General features: G+C 36.3%; 1 protein-coding gene across 1 annotated transcript in view; it reads right to left on the bottom strand.

Moving 5' to 3' along the window:
• Positions 1-21,009, bottom strand: part of TTC29 (tetratricopeptide repeat domain 29) — a 113,305-nt gene that overhangs the window by 72,249 nt on the left and 20,047 nt on the right. The window contains exon 5 of the mRNA XM_071432691.1: positions 12,055-12,240. Coding sequence (XP_071288792.1) covers positions 12,055-12,240 — 186 coding nt within the window. The remainder of the gene's footprint in view (positions 1-12,054; positions 12,241-21,009) is intronic.

Here is a 21,009-nt window from a genome sequence, read left to right as displayed (position 1 = left end):
TCCAGGAAATCCATGTTTGAAAAATCTATTTGCAGAATGTTACACAAAGCAGTAAAGCTATTTTCAGTTGGCAACATTAATAGCAATTGCATATTTATTTTCACAGTGCCGTGTAGAAATTATCTTAGTGGATACCAAATGGACTTGGAGAATCTCTGATGTCTCTCTTCTCTTCTTATAAAAGAAATCAAAAACCAGAATGATAACTCTTACAACATATGTACTACCACTACCAAAATTTTACACTTTAATAATTTTTTATAGTTTAATATAACTCAGGGCATAACAAAGGAAATCCCATCAGCAACAGCTTAATCTTAAATATGGGAGGCTAACATTGTCACAATATAATTTTGGGAGTAGAAAATCAGTTTTAAAAATTATATATGAATATAAGAAATTCTGACAGATTTGTGCTACAGTTTTCACTGAATTGCTTCAAATTAAAAAATTAAATCTATTCATTCAAGCAAAATAATTCAATGCAATGTTTTTAGATCATCAAAAAGTTCATTTATAATTCTCCTTCTTAAAACTCAATCCAAAAATACAGGTTTCTTATATCAAAATAGATACCAACCAAAAGGGGTATATATGGAGACTACTATTTTGCCTTTTTTTTAAGTAGAAAGATTGACTAGATATTAACACAAATGGGTTTAAATGTGAAGCTGCCATAAAAGCAGGCACATAAATGTAATTCTCCCAGCCGCTATTTTGATGCACATTTTTGATTCCATGAATATTTTATGAAATGGCCCAAACTAAAGCCATATAACATTCCTGCATTACTGATGCTTGCGCCCGTAAGCTACAAACATTAGAGGCATGATTGAGTGCATTAAAATGAACTCATTCAGCAGTGCATTGATTACTTGAAGGAGGAAAAAAAAAAAGTTACTCCCACTTAAGAAAACAGCACACAAACCTGAAGTTTTCAATACTGAAATTAGAGACTCAATTTTGAATAATGTGGTATTTAACAAATAAAGGCAGTGCAAAACTATCTAGAATTCTCTACATACATTCCTGACTTTAATTAGGTGAGATGTTAATTAGGTTCACAGATTGCTTCCAGTAGTGTACAGGTAATTTAAAATGTCACAATCTGCAAAATGCAGTGACTGACCTGCTCTAGCTCCATGCCTCAGCAATACTGAGAGCACCTAATGATTTCCTTTTCTATCAGCTCGCATATTTGCCAATGAAAATAATGCCACAGAAACAACTGCTCAAGAAAAGTGACAGGTCTGTTAGGTAACCTGCCCCAGCAGCACCACTAGAACCAGGAAGCACATTTAATTCTAAATTGCAAACAGTTGTTGAGGGCTTCAGAAAATATTCTGCTGTGGATTAAAACAACTTAAAGGTAAAATAAACTCTGTGTATATTATAGTATATACAGCATCTTTGGCCATCAGTTATTTCACTACACTATGAGAACACAAAATCTGGTTGAAGCATCAGCTAATGGTAACAAAACCCAAAAATGCCATTGTCTTTCAAAAGATAAATGCTTACATTCCAGTCTAACAGCTTGAACTACTTGTATTAAGCTCAGTTTCTCTGTTCAATTATGACAGCACTACTCATGCTGAAATACTTAAGTCTGCCACAGAGATTGTTACAAAAGTGTTTAACAGAGATGGGTTCACAAGAAACATAAAACAAGGCTCTCATTCAGCAAACAACTCTCATTCAGTTGAACCACCTTGGACTCCTGAGGTAAAATGAATTGTAAAGAAGCCACTGGGACAGCTCTTACATTCAATAACCTGAATTCATGTGCCAGCTGAAAAAATAAGAAAAAAATTGCAGAAAGGATTTAAGATAAAATTTTGTGGTTTCATAACTCTCCAAGATCCATCTCAAACAAAACCAATCATCAGCCAACAATCAAAGTGAGTATTTTTAAGATAAAGGGTAAAACTTTATATGAATTTACTTTAGAGAAGCTGATTTTTTTTTTTTTTTCAGAAAGATTCCACCATGAGCTTCAGCAAAATGATGTAGGCAGTTCATAAGAATATTGCAACGAACACACTGGCTCATCATGGGGTATTCTGACCATTCCTCCAGTCTGACAATACACCAGTAGATCTTACCTGGAGTCCAAGTTGCCTAAGGCCAGCTGAAGCCATACCTGAGAAGTAGAGCACTTGAAGGCACAAAGGAGAGAGGAAGAGAGAAAAGGAAAGTTGAGCTTCACACAACCTGAGATGTAGCATTGGTGGACTGACTGACTGCAGTGCAAAAGGACAGGATTTTATCTTCCCTTCTCTGGGTGAAGGACTGCCAGCCAAGTCTTAAGTACGGCACCTTAGAGGATGATACATTATTTCTGTTTACATTACTTAAACAAATGTGTGTTGTCTGAAAAGAAAATCATAACTGCAGTAATCCAGTGAGCATTAGAGCATATGTAGTCTTGTCCTCTGAGGACCCATATTACTTGCCTTAAAGCTCAAGCACTCAAAATACACCTACACAAACCTAGAGGGCAGTGCATACTGTAGAACCTGCAGCAGGACAGTTCACAGATTCTGTATCACACCACCAGCACACTGGGATATCAAACCTGTTCTAAAAAGGGCTTACTTAAAGGCTTCTCCCAGAGACACCTCACAAGGTAGGGATAATGCTGGCTTTTCTGGCTGCCTGGCTGCTCTCTAATCCCTTCCCCTTCTGCTGCCAGCACTCCTGAGCTGCAAACAGGAGGGTTTTCCCACAGGCAGCTGAAATGACAGCTGTTTTGGGAATGGTGTACTGTGGACCAGCAAGGGGAAAAGAAAAGACAAGCAAACGGGTCCCAGATGAAAATTCCACTAACTTGTCTGTCTTACATTCATATTCAAATGAACCGACATGCAAAATTTTGGTTTACAATTAAAATTCCTTTATCTTTTTAGGTTAACACATTTTATGAAAGCAGCATTTGTCACATGCCACCTTCTGATTTTTTTGATTATATATAAATAAGCGCTTTTTCATATATATCCATTTTAATCTGGAGGACAACATTTCAAACAATGTTGAACATTAGCTGAATGATCACACACCCATTTTAGAGAGAATGGAATTCTTGCTTCACAGTATTATTCAAGCCCTCTTTCATGCTTGCAGAGCATCAAAGTGCTCTGTTCAATATGCAAAGGCTACCTAAGATGCAAAATGCATTCAGGAAGCTCACACTGTAAGACTCCAGGCTCTGGATAAGAGCAGGCCCACACTCAGTGGGATGCTCCCATTTCAGGTTTCACAAATATTTCAATGTCTATTGGTGGATATCTAAATGCAGAAAGGGAAGGGAGCAGAAAACTCAGGGATGCATGGCACATACTTTGCAATTCTGTTTTTCAGAGCTTAGCAGTTTTTAAAGTTCAACAGAAATAATGAAAACAAGTTATATTCGTATTCAACCTCAGACTAATATGATCATTACCTTTTAAATAGAGAAAGTGACACTGAAGCAGATTAGTTTCACTATTTTTTTTTTTTTTTGGCTAAGTCATGTCAAATGCTTGCTTTGGTTTAAATACTTTGTTTTTGGTCAGTGTTTACATTTTATTCAGATTCCACCCAGTTCTCGTTACTTTCCACAGCTTCCAATAATAAATTTATTATCAGATGCAGTGCTCCAGCACTGGAGCTGTTCTGTGGTGCAGATGATTCACTTCAGAAGTGCAGCTGGATTAATGACCTGCTAAGATCCCAGCCAATCTGAAGGATTCTCTGAAGAGCAAGATATATTTTTATTAACAGCTTTGTGTTTGCTTTATCTATGGCTTCTCCAAATTATTGGTAATGGCTGAGGACATGCAACCCTGGCAGCTCTCAGTGACACTGGAAAGGCACCTCTGGAAACAGCCTCCTTTATCAATTACTGAAAGGAAACACTGCCTCGAGGAAAGTTTATGATGACAACTGCTGGTCCAGCTACAGTATTCCAAGACCTCTCAAAGCTTTGAAGCAAAGAAAAAAAACTCAGTGAGAGGGCAGCTTCATCTCAGTACCAGTCATTAAGCAGTAAATAATTAAAATACTCTGGAAAAGACAGGTAAAATACAAGAAGCAATGTCAGTAATAGACATGAAAGAGAAGAGGGGGAAAAAGAATTTAAAAAAAGCAAAGAAATAATTCATTTGAAGTTTTAATAAAGTTTCATTTGCAGTCTTGTTTAAAGATATATCAGACTTTAGGGATGTAACCTAATTACATTTTTATTCTAAGTTCTATTCAAATATCTTGGACTTTGAATCTTTAACACAGATCAAACACAGTATAATTTACTCGTGGCTATCAATACTTTAAAAAGATCTCTTCATTAAATGTCATAGTCTTATGAACATGCATATAAAGCAAACAGAGCAATACTGGATATCAAAAACATTTAGAATATGATTTGTACAGAAGTACCTATATAAACAGTTCACCTGAGTGCAACATACTATATTTAAGCACACATCAAATGTTTTTTCTAAAATATTCCTGATACGTCTTTCATAGTTCATGTAAACAGCCATAGCTTTTTTACAGTAGTTTTATGACTTGAAAATGAACTTTACAATCACTGAACACATAGGAATGGAAACTAATTTAGGATCTTTTTTTCATATGTCAAAACTTTTAATGACAATGCAAATGACAGAGTTTAGAATCAGCATCTGTGCACTGCTGTGAATATTTCTTGAAGAACTTATTAGAAAGCAAGAATACAGACTGGTCCCCAGGTGTATAGCAGAACTAAAAGAGTCTTCATTTGAAGAGTTAGGCCAGGAAAATGGGAGTGACCACGAAAGGATTAAGGAAACTTACTTTTTCTTAGTGTAAAGAATATTGTTACTTCCTTGTGTTTAATAATAAACCTTGATTTAAAACAAGTGAAGTGAAATCATGTAGAATGTATTACATTTTCACAGATTCCCTTTCAGAAGTAGGATCACTACAGAATTTTTCCTGAGTTCTCTTATTCAAAATACCTTCATTACCAACAAAAACCTTTTAAAAATAAGAATAAAAAATAATTTTTGAAGAATATTTTTATGAACTAAACAGGCCCCTTTTTCTTTCATGTTGCATGTTCAGAAGCTTTTTTCAGACTTAAGACTGCTAATTTGAGCTGAAAATATTCCTAATTTCTATAACATCAATTCCAGACAGTACTTGTTATTTCAATACAAGTAACAGCCCTGTAATAATAAGATGTAATTTGCTGGGGAACTACTTTGTGCACCTGCAGGAGGATGAGCTCAATTATTTAATAAACCTGTTCAATCTGTCCTGCCAAGAATCGAGAAGGATTTATGGCTGCTTCTGACTGACAGAGAAAAGCAGAATATCCAAAGAGTAACTCCTAGCAATTTGCTGCATAAATTCTTTAAATTATGCTCTACAATTAAGTTTTTCCCAGCCAACTTATATATTCAATTCTTAAGCAATCAGAAAACAATATAACCATTTTGTGAGACAGAGTAAATGCAGAATAACAAAGGAGAATTAGCTTCAGTTGATATGGTGAAAATCATTGACTGGAAGTACCTTAAATGGTCAAACTGGGTATGCAGAATTTCATATCCCATTAATGGAAAGCTTCTTTCTGTCTTTAAAGTTGCCTGATGTGGCGACTCTTTATAACTTAAAATTAAGCAACAGGTTTATGTAGTTAAAGACAAAGGATTTGGAAACAAGTGAGTATGTTCCTAGGTCTAAACTATTCCTACATGCCTTTTCCTGAATAAGCTGTTTGAGAAAAAAAAAAAAAAAATCACAACTAGGAATAAATCTGAGAAGTTTGTAGTTTGGGATATGCAACCTGGGGCAAGGAGGGGAAATATCATGATAAACCAATGATAGTTGGTTACTACTGGATTTGGTCTGTTATATAAATATGTATGTTCTCTCCAGACAATGAATTGTACAGACACTTTTACGGTAGACTCCACAGGGAACAAATCTATATGATCATCCTGTTCTTCAACTACATTTGGAGTGAGTTTCAACCAAATTTGGTAAGAAGTCCATAGGACAATAAGTTCCCACCACTTTTTTAGAAAATTAATATCTTGAGGATAGACATTGATCCAAACTCCAGACAGACAGAAAGGCAGGCAGAACTTGCCGCACATGTTGAGACAGCAGCACTCTGCTTGGCCAGGGAGCAGCACGTTCTCATCCAGCTTTAGTTTATCACAGCACACACCAAACCTCACCTCTATGCTGTAGAAGCACAGAGGAAAGGGTACTGTACAAATGCAGAACAAACCTGTGGTTCCTATCTGAGAGGACAGATAATCCCTAAATCTCTAGAAATATGGCTCTCCTTTAGGCCACTGTCATGTTTTAACTAGCACACAAGCTTCCTATAAAAAATTACATAGGAATATATATCTTTGAACACTTTCCCTGGTTTTGGTCCACACAATCACAAATGTCATTATAAAAAGGAGAAAGATAATGAGCTTCATGTTTTATCAAAAATCACAAAGCTAACAGGGTACCAAGACAAGTTGCTTACAGAACAGAATCTCCAACACAAACAAAAATATAGAAAAACCTATCTTTTAGCTGATAATTTGAGTTGCCTTTGTTTCTGAATGAAGAGATTGGATTAATTTTAGGTTGCCTTCTTCCAGTGTCTAACCTGGGCTTATGGACACCATGGTATGGAGACCTCAGATACTGGGCATAGCCTTATGGGGGAACCATAACACAGTTAAATAGACAGGCTGGATTGTTCAAATGCAGCAATTCTGTTATCAGTGACAGCTCTGCACTCCACAGCTAGTGAGGAAGAAATGAATCTCTCGTCACAAATGCTGTCCCCCTGGTTTGTTTTATTTACCAGCTGTTTGCAATTATGCAATCAGATTGTAAAGCAGAATGTTTCTACACTATACTATGGAGGATTTGCTATTTAAGTGGGCTTGGCAGACTTGCAGCACAGATAACAACATAAAGCTCTATTAATGTAGAAGGTGCATGTGGGCCACCCATCCCACAGGTGAATTTTATTCTGGTTATACTTCACAATCTCCTAAAAAGAAACAATATTTTTATGCAATTAAAATAAACTTGCAAATTGTTCACACGCAAAAGCATATGAAATTTCACAAGCAATTTTAACTTTTGCTTTTTTAAACCTTTTTAGTACTTCATTTTGCAATATTAACATTCTCTTTTTTTATATCTGAATATAAATTATTTCTGCCTGAAGGCAAACCAATTGGGGAAATTCTGCTTAAACGTGCATATTTCCTCTGCATAGATACTCATGAATTTATGCTGAGTTTCTCTTAATTATTTATACATTACAGTTTTCAATTAAAAAGCACTTGCCATAAACAATTCCAAATACAAAATCAACAATTTCTTAGTAAGAATGGATTCTTAGCAAGAATTTCTTGACTAAGAACAAGAAAATAAACTGTTTAGACTTTTTATGATCCAAAACCAAAAGATGTCATGATCCATCTTTAAGTTGTTGTTCAGCAAATATATCCAGTAATTAATAGTTAAGTTTCATAACTCAGAGCTATCCTGTACAACTTGTTTCAGGTGCAACCTGCTTTAGCAGGACAATTGGACTAGGTGATCTTCAGAGGTTCCTTCCAATCCAGCCATTCTGTGAAATGCCCCTTAAACACAATCAGAACCTTTCCATCAATTTCTGCAATGCCTTAATAAAAACTTCAATTTCAATACAATGGCAAAGTGACAGGGAAAATTCTTCACCTCAGTTTCAATCAAGATTGTTAAAATCTGCAAGAATCCTGTGATCTTTTTTCCCTAACAAATTAATTACACTTAGAAGTCCCTCCCATTCAGTAGGTCTTTCAACCAGAAAGGTTTCTATCAAATTCCAACATATGAAATAGACCATATTTTATCCGTGATCACAGATAAAACAATTACACCTTTTCAAATAAATCAGGCACAATCAATTCAAATTTTTGGGGTAGGTGCAAAGCGATCAACTCAGGCATACCATTGCTCTGTTGGAAAAGCAATCAGACCTTCAGCTTATAAACTCTGCTTAAAATCAAGGCAGAGCTGGATTAGGACTGAACACTTACAAACCCTTCATTAATTTGCAGAATACGGCAGATTTTTGAAATGTCTAAGCTATTTTAGAAAGGACTAAAGGAATTCCTTACTGAGGCCTCATAAGGTTCGCAGTCTGAAAAGCACACACACGGACAAAACTGGGTTTGTGGATTAGCTGTATGTTGTGGCAATCAGCTCTGAGATTCCCAACATTGCTTTGTACTTGCTCCCTTTCTCTCACTAGTTCTGCCTGGCTTTAATCTTTTCAGCCTGTAAAGACTTCAGATAAAGTATTACCTCCACTTTTGTTGATCCTTATGTGCTAGCAGAATAGAAATCTGATGACTAATTCAAAGTCACCACTGCCTTGAGAATAATGGCATCATTTCCACACATCTTACAGCTCTCATAGCAGGGAGATCCAGGTTCTGGAGTGGCATTTGTAATTAATTTTATTCATTGGATGCTACTGTGATACTTACATGCTTTCTAAAACAGTTATTTAAATGTATCCGGAAATGTTCCCAAGCACTGCAACTGACAGGTACCCTAAGTTCAGATGCCTGGTTGAGCTATGCTTTTGAATAACATAGAAATTTATCTGGTTTTGTTGTAACATATTTGAAGCAAAGACCTCCTACAAGTACAAACTCCTTGTTTTCCCCCAGAGTGTTCTTTTTATTGATATAAGTTAATCTTAAACTTTGGGATGCACATATTTAAGGTGCATATCACTTCATGCATGATAGGCAGCAAGCATTTAGCACAAAACAGAAAGCACTCAAATATTGCAATGACGTAAGAGTCTGTACAAAACAATACTAGACATTGTGTTTTTCAGTGCACTCCAACTGTTTCTTCTGCAAAATACAACAGTGTAAACCTCAAGTTCACAGTTAACTTCAGCAGAAAGCACAGTAATATATCATAAACTATTATTATAATCTTACCCTTTGATATTCTTATAATGACTTCTGAAATTCTGATATTACTTCTGAAAATGCATTGAAAGCACAGGAAAAAAAGTTTTTTTTTTTTTTAAACTCACATTTCTTAAGAGACTCTATCACAAAGCCGGTGCTTACTTGGTCAACAAGTAATTCTGGATTTAACATGAGAAAAATGTGTTATGTCATTGTATTTTCAGTGTCTGTAAAGTAACATCAGCACATTAAAGAGCTATGTGAAAAAAATAAGTAATAAATGAGTAAATAAAGTAAAATAATGAGTAAAAAAAGTAATAAAATGACTTATTAGCAGCCCTCTGAGGAAAGACAAACTGGGGGGGATAGCACAGCTAATTGAACAGCATCAAAATCTGAGCACTTCTACAATAATCAGTGAATGCTTCGCACCTTATTTTATAGGCAGAGTATTTTAGGGAAGAGGTAAAAAATCTCATTCTGTGAAGCAATGCCATTAAAATAATGTTTGCTCCAAGCAGAACATTCCATTTGTTTCTGCAGCAGGCTACTCACTTATTGTTTTCTTTCCCTTACTGGCAGCTACTAATGGCCTGCATCCAAATATCATGACTGAAGTCTACACCACCAACACCTCAAATATTTGGCTTTGAAGATTAATGAACATCAGGTTATATCCAGCCTTTAGGACAGGGACCAGGCTGAAAGTCAAAGAACTTTAAATTTGATTACACAAAAATTACCCAGCAAATTTATTGATTTTCTTCCAAGGCAAACAGCAATCTTTACAAGTCCATGTTTAACTTTATACTCCCAAGCAATCAGTCCTAAGCATATACAGACAGCTTCCTTTCCCAAGTAATGAAAAATACACTATTGGATAAGAGAACTGAAAATAACTGGGACCAGATGTCTACATTTATTCCTGTAGATACACCCCCAGAGAAGAAGGAATCTGACTAATTTGTTTCACAAATTAATTATCAAATTATAAATAACTGAACAAAAGAAAAAGCAGAATTAAAATTGTACTTATAACACCATTAAAACTGATGGAATATTATATAATGCCAACCCAATATGTCCTCTTACACTTTTTCTCCAATCAGAACTTGCCCTTGAATCAATTTTTCACCCTTGAAAATACAAAGTGCATGGAATACATCTGCTGTCTTTTTTTCTCAGTGGTCCCTCAAAGCAAATCCTATGCTTACTCTCTCAGCTTCTTTATTTTTTTTACCTCTCTCTCTCTGGAAATAAAGTACTTTCAACAGACAGAGACCACAGATTCAGTGGAGTTTTACCCTGGGCACTGAAAATCCACTTTGCTTTATTTCTTGTTAATAAGGTTAATAAGAAGCTTCTCTTCTAAAAGTTTATAATATTCTTCAGCAGGAAAATAAAATTTCTGCTTCTCTGATCATCTCAGGCTATTTCATAACTTTACTTATGTGCTTTTATAATGGGCCTCAAGATATTTAAGTTTTCAACAACTTTTGCTTAAGACACCCTAAAGTAGAAAACCTTAATCTTTTTTTTTAGGCAGTGCTTGGGTAACAGCAGTGAGTCACACTCAGTAAGAGCCTTTGAAGTTACAAGTAGATTTGAATGTTTGCTTGTCTGCACCTTAAAATTTTATTTTTTAGTAACTAAAGGACCAAGTAAAAACGTTGCAAAAAAAATTAAAATCCAGCAATTTTTCAATCATTTTATTCTACTGAGTAAGAGATAGATAACCGACCTAAGCATTTTTCATTCAAAATGAAAATGACTTGGTTATGACTGGCTGGGCTTTAAGCAAATTCTATTTTATCAACTGGGAAACTGGATGATACCATGAGTAGGAAAAGTAATCCTTCCATTTTACTGATCATTGGTACATGCTCAAATTTTAAAACTGAATCCAGGTCTGAGTGTGGCAGGCAAGAAAGATAAGACAACAGTTCACAGGAAAACAGTGTGAATGACCATCAGTCTAGAAAGATGCGAGGAAATATAACAAAAGGTGCCATGTGTCAGCTGGAAGGAAGAGGAAGAGGAAAAATAGGATAACACTCTTTTAATTAAAAAAAAAGGGCTGCAGACTTCTTGTTTTATGTTCAGGCTTTTGCTGGGAAATGGGGCCATCTCTCAAAACACACCCATTCCACCAGACATTTAATGGAATTAGACTATTTCCACAAAATATTTCAATTTCTGTCATTTTTTTTTTTAAGAGAAGCCACTTTTTATGAGAAACCAGCCACAAGTTGAGTTCAGAGTTGGAATTGTTTCAACCCACATTCAAATTCAGAAACAAAACCATTGTGGCTACACAAATCACATATTTTAAGCAATAGTTAGGCATGCAGTACACTTACAAATTAGAACTGGAAGACAGGCTTTATTCAATTACTTGAGGCTTACTTATTGCTTGCCCTCCCACACCATGAAAGGATTTTAGGCAAACAGAGGAAAATGCCTTTTTTACACTCAGACTACTATCCACACACAAACCCCTCTGCCATGAAAGGTAATATCTGCTCTTAAATACAGAAACAAGGTTCACCTTGATATAAGAAAGCAATATTGTTCACAGTGAGAACAACTGTTCACTGCAACAGGCTCCCCAGGGATGTGGTAGAGTCCCCATCACTGGAGGTTTTTAAGATGCAATTGACAGGGTGCTAAAATAACCTCATTTAGGCTCCCTTTTCCATGAAAGGTTGGATCAGATCATCTGCAAGGTCCCTCAGAGCCTGGGCTGTTCTATGATTCTAGTTACTTCTATTAATATCTTCTGATTTCAGAGACTCCCAGTTTACATGGGAGAGAAAGGGACATGGAGAGAAAGGGAGCTGGTGGTGAGGTCTAAGTCTGAAGCAAACACCAATGTGGCAGTCAGGAACAAACAAAGAGGGTGTCACTTGTGGCCAAGAGAACCAAAAGGTCATTTTAAAAAGAACAAAAATACAGGATGTTTATCTGAATGTAAATTAGAAGCAGGATGAAACATTACAGAACTACATGTCCCCAGCTCTTTTAATTCAGGCCAGTTTGTTTAACTAGAGATGCCATCCAAAGCAGCTTTGTGATGTCAGTGCCTTACCTTCTTCCTCTTCGATGAGGGCCATGTTTACATATCCTTGTGCCTTTCTCTTCCCACCATCAATTTCTACTAATTGAGCTGTGTTATAGCTTTGCTCATAGAAGTAGTTACTTAACCATTTGTCCTCAGGGTCATTGAAACAGCAGGCCAAGCTAAGCTGGTTATCATACACTTTCTCATAGTGCCCTTTAAAAACAAACAAACAAACAAAAAACAAACAAAATAAAAATGTTATATTATCATCAGTGTTCAGAAATTCTGCATGTTATAGCAACAATACTATTTTTATTTCTAAATTCAAATGCCATCAAGTTCTGCTATGTGTTCACTCAGAGAAGTTGAAGAGGAAAATTATAATCTTACAAATTAAGCACAACTGGAAACATTTTTGTTCTCATTTCTGTGTGCAAAACCAGAATTCAGTTCAATAAACACACAGAACCTGGATAAAACACTGGCTAGTCAAAAGAGAAGTCAGAGTGAGACTGGAGAAGCATTTGTCTGAGCCTCTGGGCCCTGAAAAGGCCTAAGAGCTTTCCAAACCTCGGACCTCTAAGGTAACAACTCTGTTGATGGAGATTAAGAATCAAAAAGAACACTCTGCAAACACAATCCATTAATTCATATAATTTTACATGTTCAAAGTATGACTTACAAGAGAGGCTTTGAGTTTTCATGCATATTCCCATGTTTAATACCTTAGCACTCTTAGAAATTAAAGACAAACTGAAATTGCACCCATTTCCCTAGGAACCTCCCACCCAGTTCACCAAGGAATTGTTCTCAGAACAAATGTGGAAAGCAGTGGGTTTTAACTCACAGATTATATGGCCTGAAGTTTTGCCAGATTCCATAGCCTGAAGTTTGGATTCTACTCTTTATCATCTCAAACAGCTGAATGAACACACATTATCCCTAACATTTACAAAAAACTTGCAACTCCTAAATCTAAGTAGCATTACAAAATTATCCACAATTTAAAGTTACAGAATAACAACTTATTTCCCTTGAAAAAGTACCTTTTAAAAAAAACCCACAAGATATCAGCCTTGAATTATTCCAAAACTTTACTGATTTGGAGTAGAAATCTAAAACTTTCCTGACAAGTCTCATCATATTGTTCCACACTAAAGTGAATTTGAAAGATCTATGTCTTATATGATACTGAAAAATCTATGAAATAATAAAGTAGAGCATGAACCTGATGTGAAATTGAATAATTAGCTAAAATTCCATTGCAGTTTTGGTGGGCTACTTAGTGTGTTTGTGGCTGTTAAATGAATATGAGCCAAACATGAAGGCACTAAAGGAATTTCCACATATTTGGGTAAAAAGGAGTTAAGCACAGGTCTGGCAGCAGGTAAGAGACGTTTTGGCTAAGCTGGGTGTGTGAACAGAACTGCTTTGTTTTTGGGAGCTCTGCAATTTGTAAGCTTTGCTCAAAAAGAGAGAGAATGGAGAAAAGAAAAACCCCTCTTAATTCTGGGTATGGAGCACCACACAGAAATCAACTGGGAAAAAATAAAGCTTTTCAGCATAGGCAAGATCTTCAAGTCCAGATCTTTCCCAAGTATTTTAAATCTATGACAACCATATCAAAACACTTCAATCAAAAGATGCAGTTAAATTCTCTTCTTCTGCAATCTACAAGAAGAATTGGGGGAAATACAGCTTCCAAAAGGATGAGTTTAATGACTAAATTCCACCACCTATGCAAGTCACTTGCACTGTTTGGAACACACAGCAGCAATTACCCAAACAAGTACTTTAAATTCATCACTAAACCAGACAAGAGGGATTTGTCAGCCTCATCTCTAGTATGTTCTGTCTTAAAATTACAAATTACATATGATCCACTTGAAGAAATGTAGGTCTCTCATTCTCTCTATTGTCATGACTGTTATTTGACTTCTATCTTGATAAAGTTCTTCACTGTGTTGCACAACACAGTAAGGACTTTATTCTTTTGAGAAAAAGAGTTACCACCTAATCATGTCTGTATCATGAACATCTTCAAGATGTTCATCTACTACTTGTTTCTCCTCCTTTTTTCTCCATCTTGGTCATTTCAGAGAACATTATCTGAATTCTTCCTGCTTAAAGGTTTTTGAAATCAAGCTGAAACCTTTTCCCCATTCTTGAACACTCCTTTTATCTTTTGATTTAAAAATTCATTCCTCTAATTGTAAACAATACTTTTTTTTTACTGCTTGTGTTATTTTATTCATTTTATTTATTATTTTGCTTTCTTATTTATTTTCTCAGAATTTTGTCTTCTCAGATTTCTAACTTTCTAATAATTCCCATTAAAATATATATAAAATTATGATTTAGAAATATATAATACACATTGCTTCAATTTCTAATATTTTAAAAGAGATAACATCCCTTCCAAGAAATGAGTGATTCACAATCTCTTTAAAATCACCAAAAAAGAAATAGTTCAGAAATTACATTTAAATTATCATCTCATCATTTGCATATAAGGTTTTAAGCTTAAGTTTTGAAATTCAGCTTTGAAAGGAATAATTATCAATATACAGGCCTCATGTATTCCTGATCTGAATATTCTTCATGGCTCTGAGTTTTCATGCCTTTTGTTTCTCCTCAGGACTGAAAAAGCACCTCCTGGGTGCCTCTTTTTCAGAATATCCTGGAGTCTACATTATATAAAACATATTTATACATTCGAAATTAAGACTATTTTGGTACAATATCCTCATCAAAATCTTCTCAAATGATTCTGGAACTGAAACAACAAAACTGGGCTGGGCTTAATATACCTACATTTACCTGTGTATATGCACACACACACATATACATATATGCCTGTATTCGTATATGTTTATAACATATTTATACATCTATGCAACATCATGATCTATCATACTTATCAACATTATACTAAATCCAAGACACTGCACTGTACCAGCTACTAAGAAGAAAATTAATTCTATCCTAGCCAAAACCAGGACAACACACAGAAATAAAGTTAACACCCAGTTGGGATTCATCCAAACTTACTAATTTAGATACAGATAGGAGTTACCTAGGATTCCTTTCCTCTCAGTGAAGAAAAGCAGATACTTCTTGGATGAGGTTTATCTCACCCTGAATTGAACAATGCTTGCAGCACAAGGGAATGTTTTTAGAGATTATCTCCGAATTAGAGGCACAGCTTCCCACAATTACAAGCACACGACCACACGAGCAGTGAAATACAAAACCTAATTATAACCACTAACATAAAGATAATAATACACATTAGATCACAGCTAAGTGAAAATGAACTCAAAGATACCAGAGGATGCATACAAATGGTTGCAATAAGCCAGAAAGGGAAGAGATAATTGGATCATCATTGGATACAGACACACTGGATACAGATTTGCTCCTCTGAAATTGTTGCTACAAACTATCAAGGCACTTATGTGACATAAAATTACGCAAATAACTTCAGGTAGTGCCCTACAAATCCCAAGGGATGGAAGTGACCCGAGGCAGACTCCAGCTACTGCCACGGCTTTGATTGAATGAACTTTACCGTGACCTCTGCTGAGGATCCTGCCGGTGCATAACAATGAGAAGTGCACAAAGACAACCTTGTCTCTGGCACTGTCTTGGGCAGGGCTGACCGGATATACAGGCCATGCACCAAACCCCCACACCCCAGACTTTTACAAGCCATTTGGATTTGGATCCAAAGTCTGAGTTACTGATCAAGAAGTTAACTGATGTTATTCTGACAGTGGCAAAGCTAGTGTGTCAGACTTAGTGAAAGTGAACTTTTACATCCCCAGGAGAGGAATATAGGAATAGGGAAATCCTTCTATAAAAACTCCAAGTAGTTCGGATATTAAAACTTTGAACTCTCTGGTTTTGTAGAGTACATTCTGTACAACTGATTATAAAACACATGTAGACAAGTCATCTTTAGGCATCTGTTGATCCAAAAAATGTAAAAAACCTCCCTAATTGAGTATTTATGTACAAAAGGAGAGTTGTCCTATCAAACCTTCCTGAGATCTTTCTGCTAGAGATTTAAAAAAATCCCAAAACCTTCAACTTGAGCTTAAACATTAAACGCCATATATTAAACACACAGGGTATTCCCTGCTGTGTATCAGGATCTCTTTAGGTGCACCTCAGCTGCCAAGTAGCATCTCCTCTTGTGCTCAAGCCATAAGCCCTGATCAGCACTGAACAATACCTTTGATCCTGGACTCTTCTCAAGAACTGCAAGGCTGTGCACACAACAGAGGATCACTCAAATCCATATCTGCATGTTTGTTGTACTCAGCTAGACAACTACTAAGTAGTGCAATGCAAGGGTAGCAAGGTGCAGTTTGAGAACCCCAACAGGGCTAACATGAGAGAAAAGAAACACACAGAAAGCCAGCAAGCCATCCTAGTGAGACTCAAGTACAACTTGCTGCCATATCTCTATGATCTCCCTTGTTACAGGATGCAGTGGAAGAAAGGGAAAGAAGTACAGGAATGGTCTTTAGAGAACAGATGAAAATATCAGGAAGAGATCCTGGCTTGATGTCTCCTTTGAAGAATAAAATAGGCAGGTGTTCCATTTTCCATTAACAAGAACTTGCACTGATTTTTAAACTACAGGAATCAGAAAGAAATCTTTCAACATCCAGCTATGAGTCCTTATTTCCCACTCAAAAAGCCACCAGTCAGTGCTTTGTTCCTGCCAAACAAAGGCCATATGGAAACTTTTCAACAGGTGTTAACATTCATCCTCCAGTCAGCTGTTTAAAGTGTGTATGACTGGATTATAACTGACCCTTCACTCTTGAAGGCACATAAAGGTGTGGCTTAAGGTCAATTAAAACACTATGAGTAATTTTTTATGTCAGAATGAGGCAGAGTGCTGGAAGGCTAATTTTTCTTTTGCCAGAAAGATCAAAATCAGTGACTTAGTAGCAAGACAGCTGATGCTGCGAAGAATTCACTCAGAGAAAGATCTAGGATGGAAGATGTTGGACCAAAAAGAAGCACAAACTGCAGCTCAATATGGTGCTGCAATTGGTTATTTCCATCTGGATCTATACATGGCAAAGAATCAGTCCCTTTTGCTTGTTCAGAAAAAGGATGCTTCTACATCTATAGGTAAAACACTCCTCAATCACTCCTTTTTCCAGAGAGTTTATTCTTAAATGGATAAACTTTTTTTCCTGAATGTTTATCTGTAAGTCCACAAATGAAGAAAGTGAAAATGCAAGTTGTGAGCACAATGACACCAAGTTACAGGCAGAAACTGTTTCCTAGAGTGTGCACAGAGCACATCACTCCCAACACTGTCAGGTACATATGGGGAAAATGCTTGATCAATGAACAGTCTATTAAAAAAAATGCTAAGGAAATGGTCAGGGTATAATTTTACTGGGTAAAGGATAAAACCAGCTAATGATAATAATATGAGTCAATTAACTGGTAATCTGGAATGCTAAAAGGGAACTCCAAGCTATTGCAACAAAAACATACTACAGAAATTTTCTAAAAAGTGCTGCTTCTGTTGAAGTTAATGGTAGTTCTACAAGTGGCTGTATTTTGAGATGGTTTGGTTTCTTTCCTGGACAGAATCACTTCAACTTTTTGTAAGATAACTACAAAAATAATAAAATTCTCCACTGGTCTCCAGCAACTGCTGCATTTTTTCCTGTGATAAAATATTAAGTAGGGAGTGACAAACTGCTTAGAAAATAAAACAGCATTCCCTTGCCCAGCCCCTCAAAAGCAAACAAAAGTATGTCTCATCCAAGCAAATCTTAAAAGAGGGTTTGATATACTTTTTTCTTTTAAGGCATAACCTATTTCCTTTTTTTTTTTTTTTGAAAATAGCATGGGCAGTATGGTTACTGCAATGTTTCTAGCCCAAGCCTAAGGCATAACCTTACAGAAAAGCTTTCTACTGTAAAATGCTAAACTCTGTTTTCGACCTTGAGTATACTGGACAAAATCTTTCCAGTGCATGCAGATCAAATACTCATGCTTCTTTCATACACTTTATGAAAAGACATCTTTTACAACAAAAACTAATGTTAATTCATACTGTCAAAATTTTTCTCTACACTGAAGTGAGGGAAAGAAAGCCAAGTTGTCACTTCTTTCTAATTGTGTGTCTGGTACTGTCTAGAACAAGGGTCAGCAGCCTGCAGCACATGCACAGATTCAGCATTTAGCACACAGCATAGCACAAAGGTTGCGTGGGGTCAGGAACCAGGAGCAGGTGGAATCTCAGAAGGGCAGCAGTTCCCAGGTTTTAACTCCTGGTTTCCAGCAGCTGCTGCAGTGATCAGCTAATAAGCAGTGTCTTCCCCTTCTGAAGGGGTGTTCATAGCCAAGGATTCCACCCTCTGGCTTTGGCACAGTGATCTGCCACTACAGTGCTGAGTGCCCAGCACAAGCTGCAGCCACTGAACTGTGGCACTTTCCCTGGTTTTGCATTCCTGCTCTGGCAAAACAGAGTTAACAGCTGGGACAGCTCTTCCTTTAATTGTTCTTGAGCTGGAACTTGCTTTGCACTCCTTTCAATGGCTACAAGCAAACCAGCTCACTCTATACTGATCAAGTACTATCAGTACTGATAAATACAAAACATAGCTTCCTTTTGAAGGAACCCCCAGTATTTCCATATATGTGCCAAGAAATCACTGTATACATCAAATGCTGAGCTGTGCAGATCCCATACTCTGACATTTATCCTGATTCTTCTGTAAAAAGACATACAACTATATACATATTTAAACAGCTCAACTACCTCCTTTTTTTTCCCTAAGCTCCTGAAATCAGAACTAGTAAAAAAAGAGGTTAGTCCAGTATAAAGGAACATCAAAGAATAATTAAAATTCCCTCAATTTTCAAGTCAGAAACATTTACTTTGCTTGTATAAAGAAGGCAAGACAAAAATATAGTCAAGCATTGGCAATATTTCTGCCACTGCTTTAGAATAATGCTGAACTCAGGGCAAAATAACTCCATCAGTCATTTTTCTGAAAAGCTACAAGGATTAAAGTTCCCTCTCTATTTTTCAATACTTGGGAGATATTCAAATGCAACAAAAATGAGTTTAAGTTGGCCAGAAAAAGCTGTTTTCTTTGCACACAGCAAAGTACTGGTAATAGGCAATTAAAAAAAAAGACAACTCCTGAGTAATTTGAAGTGAAAGCAAAATATTCTATTAAAAATGAAAATCGAGAGAACCTTGACTGGTATATGTAAAAGCAATCAGTGTAATGCTGGTAAACAAAATTCTACTATTTTCAAACACAGCAGTAAAGAAAGTAATTGCTCTTTGATATTAGCCTGCATGGCTCTGATTCAGTTCAAGCAAATTATTTATGTCCAGAATTGTAGTGTCCTAGAACTAAAAACTGTGGAAACCATTACAATATTAACACTTTCCACCAATAAATATGAAAACTGAATGTGTACATAGCTTGTTCTGTACACTATGGTAAGTACCATAAAACTCTAAAATTAGAAGTTCGAAGTTATATTCAAAATTGGGACAGTAATACCCTATTATCCAAAAATAACAGATGAGAAAAATTAAATAACAAATAAGAAAATTATTTACTGACAAAGTGTTTTGCTTTCCACATACCACTCCAAGTTCAAACCCCAACATTTTCTGAAGTTTTAATTAATAAAAATACTTACAAGTAATGAATTTTTAATGGTCATTATTTATAGCTGCTATCTCTTTTTCAGCATAATTGTTACCTCAGATAGGTAAAATTTCAGCCAACCTAATATTAGCAACATAACCATGCTATGAAACTCTCACCATTTGCTGACCCAAATATTACCTTCACCCTTTTAAGCGTGAACTGTGGCAGCTGAAGAGCAAATGCAGGTCAGCCACTGTTGTGGCTGCTATATCATGGTAAGTTCTAGCTGAGGTGAACTGCTGAATGATTCTTAAATGGTGTCAACTGGAGTTGTCAGGAGATCATAAGCCAGAGCCCCAAGCAATTTGATTAGAATCAGAGAGTAACCGGATTAGCAGAGCTACTGAATTAGTGTTTGATGAGCTGCACAATTCATGTGAATCTTCACAGCACTGCTGGCTCTCAGACCTGCAATAGGAACTACCATCCACTCCTTCATGTGCCAGGAAACTCAAACCTCATTCTATACAAACGAGACATTTGTGCAAAGATTTGCATTGAAACCGGTGAAAAAAATCAAAACAAATTATGCCCTGCTCCAGCAATTCAGTAACAACGCTTGCCAACTCTTAAGTCCTCATTATTTTTTTCTTCTTTCATTTTAATCAACAGGCAAAGTTGGGAGATACTCTCTCCTAGAGGCAAGGTGCAATTAGGCAGCTGGTGGTGGTACCTTGTCTCTGGGAGAGGTGACAGACTTACAGAGCCCAGCACACAAGAAATGCCAGGTTCAGTAGGAGAAGTGCAGGAACTGCACATTTGGGAATGCCTTGTCTCTCATGTTTGCCATCTCTGTTGTCACACATCAGCCTGTAACACTGAAAAATATCATGCACTGAAGGCAGGCAAACTGTTCTCCTCAAGTGGCTGCAGGAAGCAGGCCCATTAAGATAAGCCAGTTAAGATAATGTCCAGTATTTTTGACCATCAGATATTAGCAGAATGCTTCTGCCAGGCCAGTCCAAGCCCCAAACTTCTCTCTCATATTCTGCAAGATACACGGGTGGCTATTCAGGTTTTAGTCATATTCCAGGCAAAGCTAAAGATTCCTTCCAATTATGGTTGGCTGGGCTTCCTGTCAAGAATTACAGTGAATTAAATAAAGAAACACAACTTTTGGCTTTCATGGCAAGCATCAAATAAACAGTTAAAATTAACATTTTTTGGAAGTGCCAAAACGGTTTATTTTGCTGTTCCTTTTTTTTTGAAATGAAGTTGCCTGTTTCTAAATTTCAGTTAAAAAGCTTAGATTCCAAATTCACAAGAT

This window comes from Agelaius tricolor, unplaced genomic scaffold, assembly GCF_023055355.1.
Source record: "Agelaius tricolor isolate 1412-34295 unplaced genomic scaffold, bAgeTri1.0.p SCAF_8, whole genome shotgun sequence".
NCBI classification, from domain to species: Eukaryota; Metazoa; Chordata; class Aves; order Passeriformes; family Icteridae; genus Agelaius; species Agelaius tricolor.
Note: the sequence above shows the minus strand (reverse complement) of the source record. Positions and strands in the feature narration are given on the sequence as shown.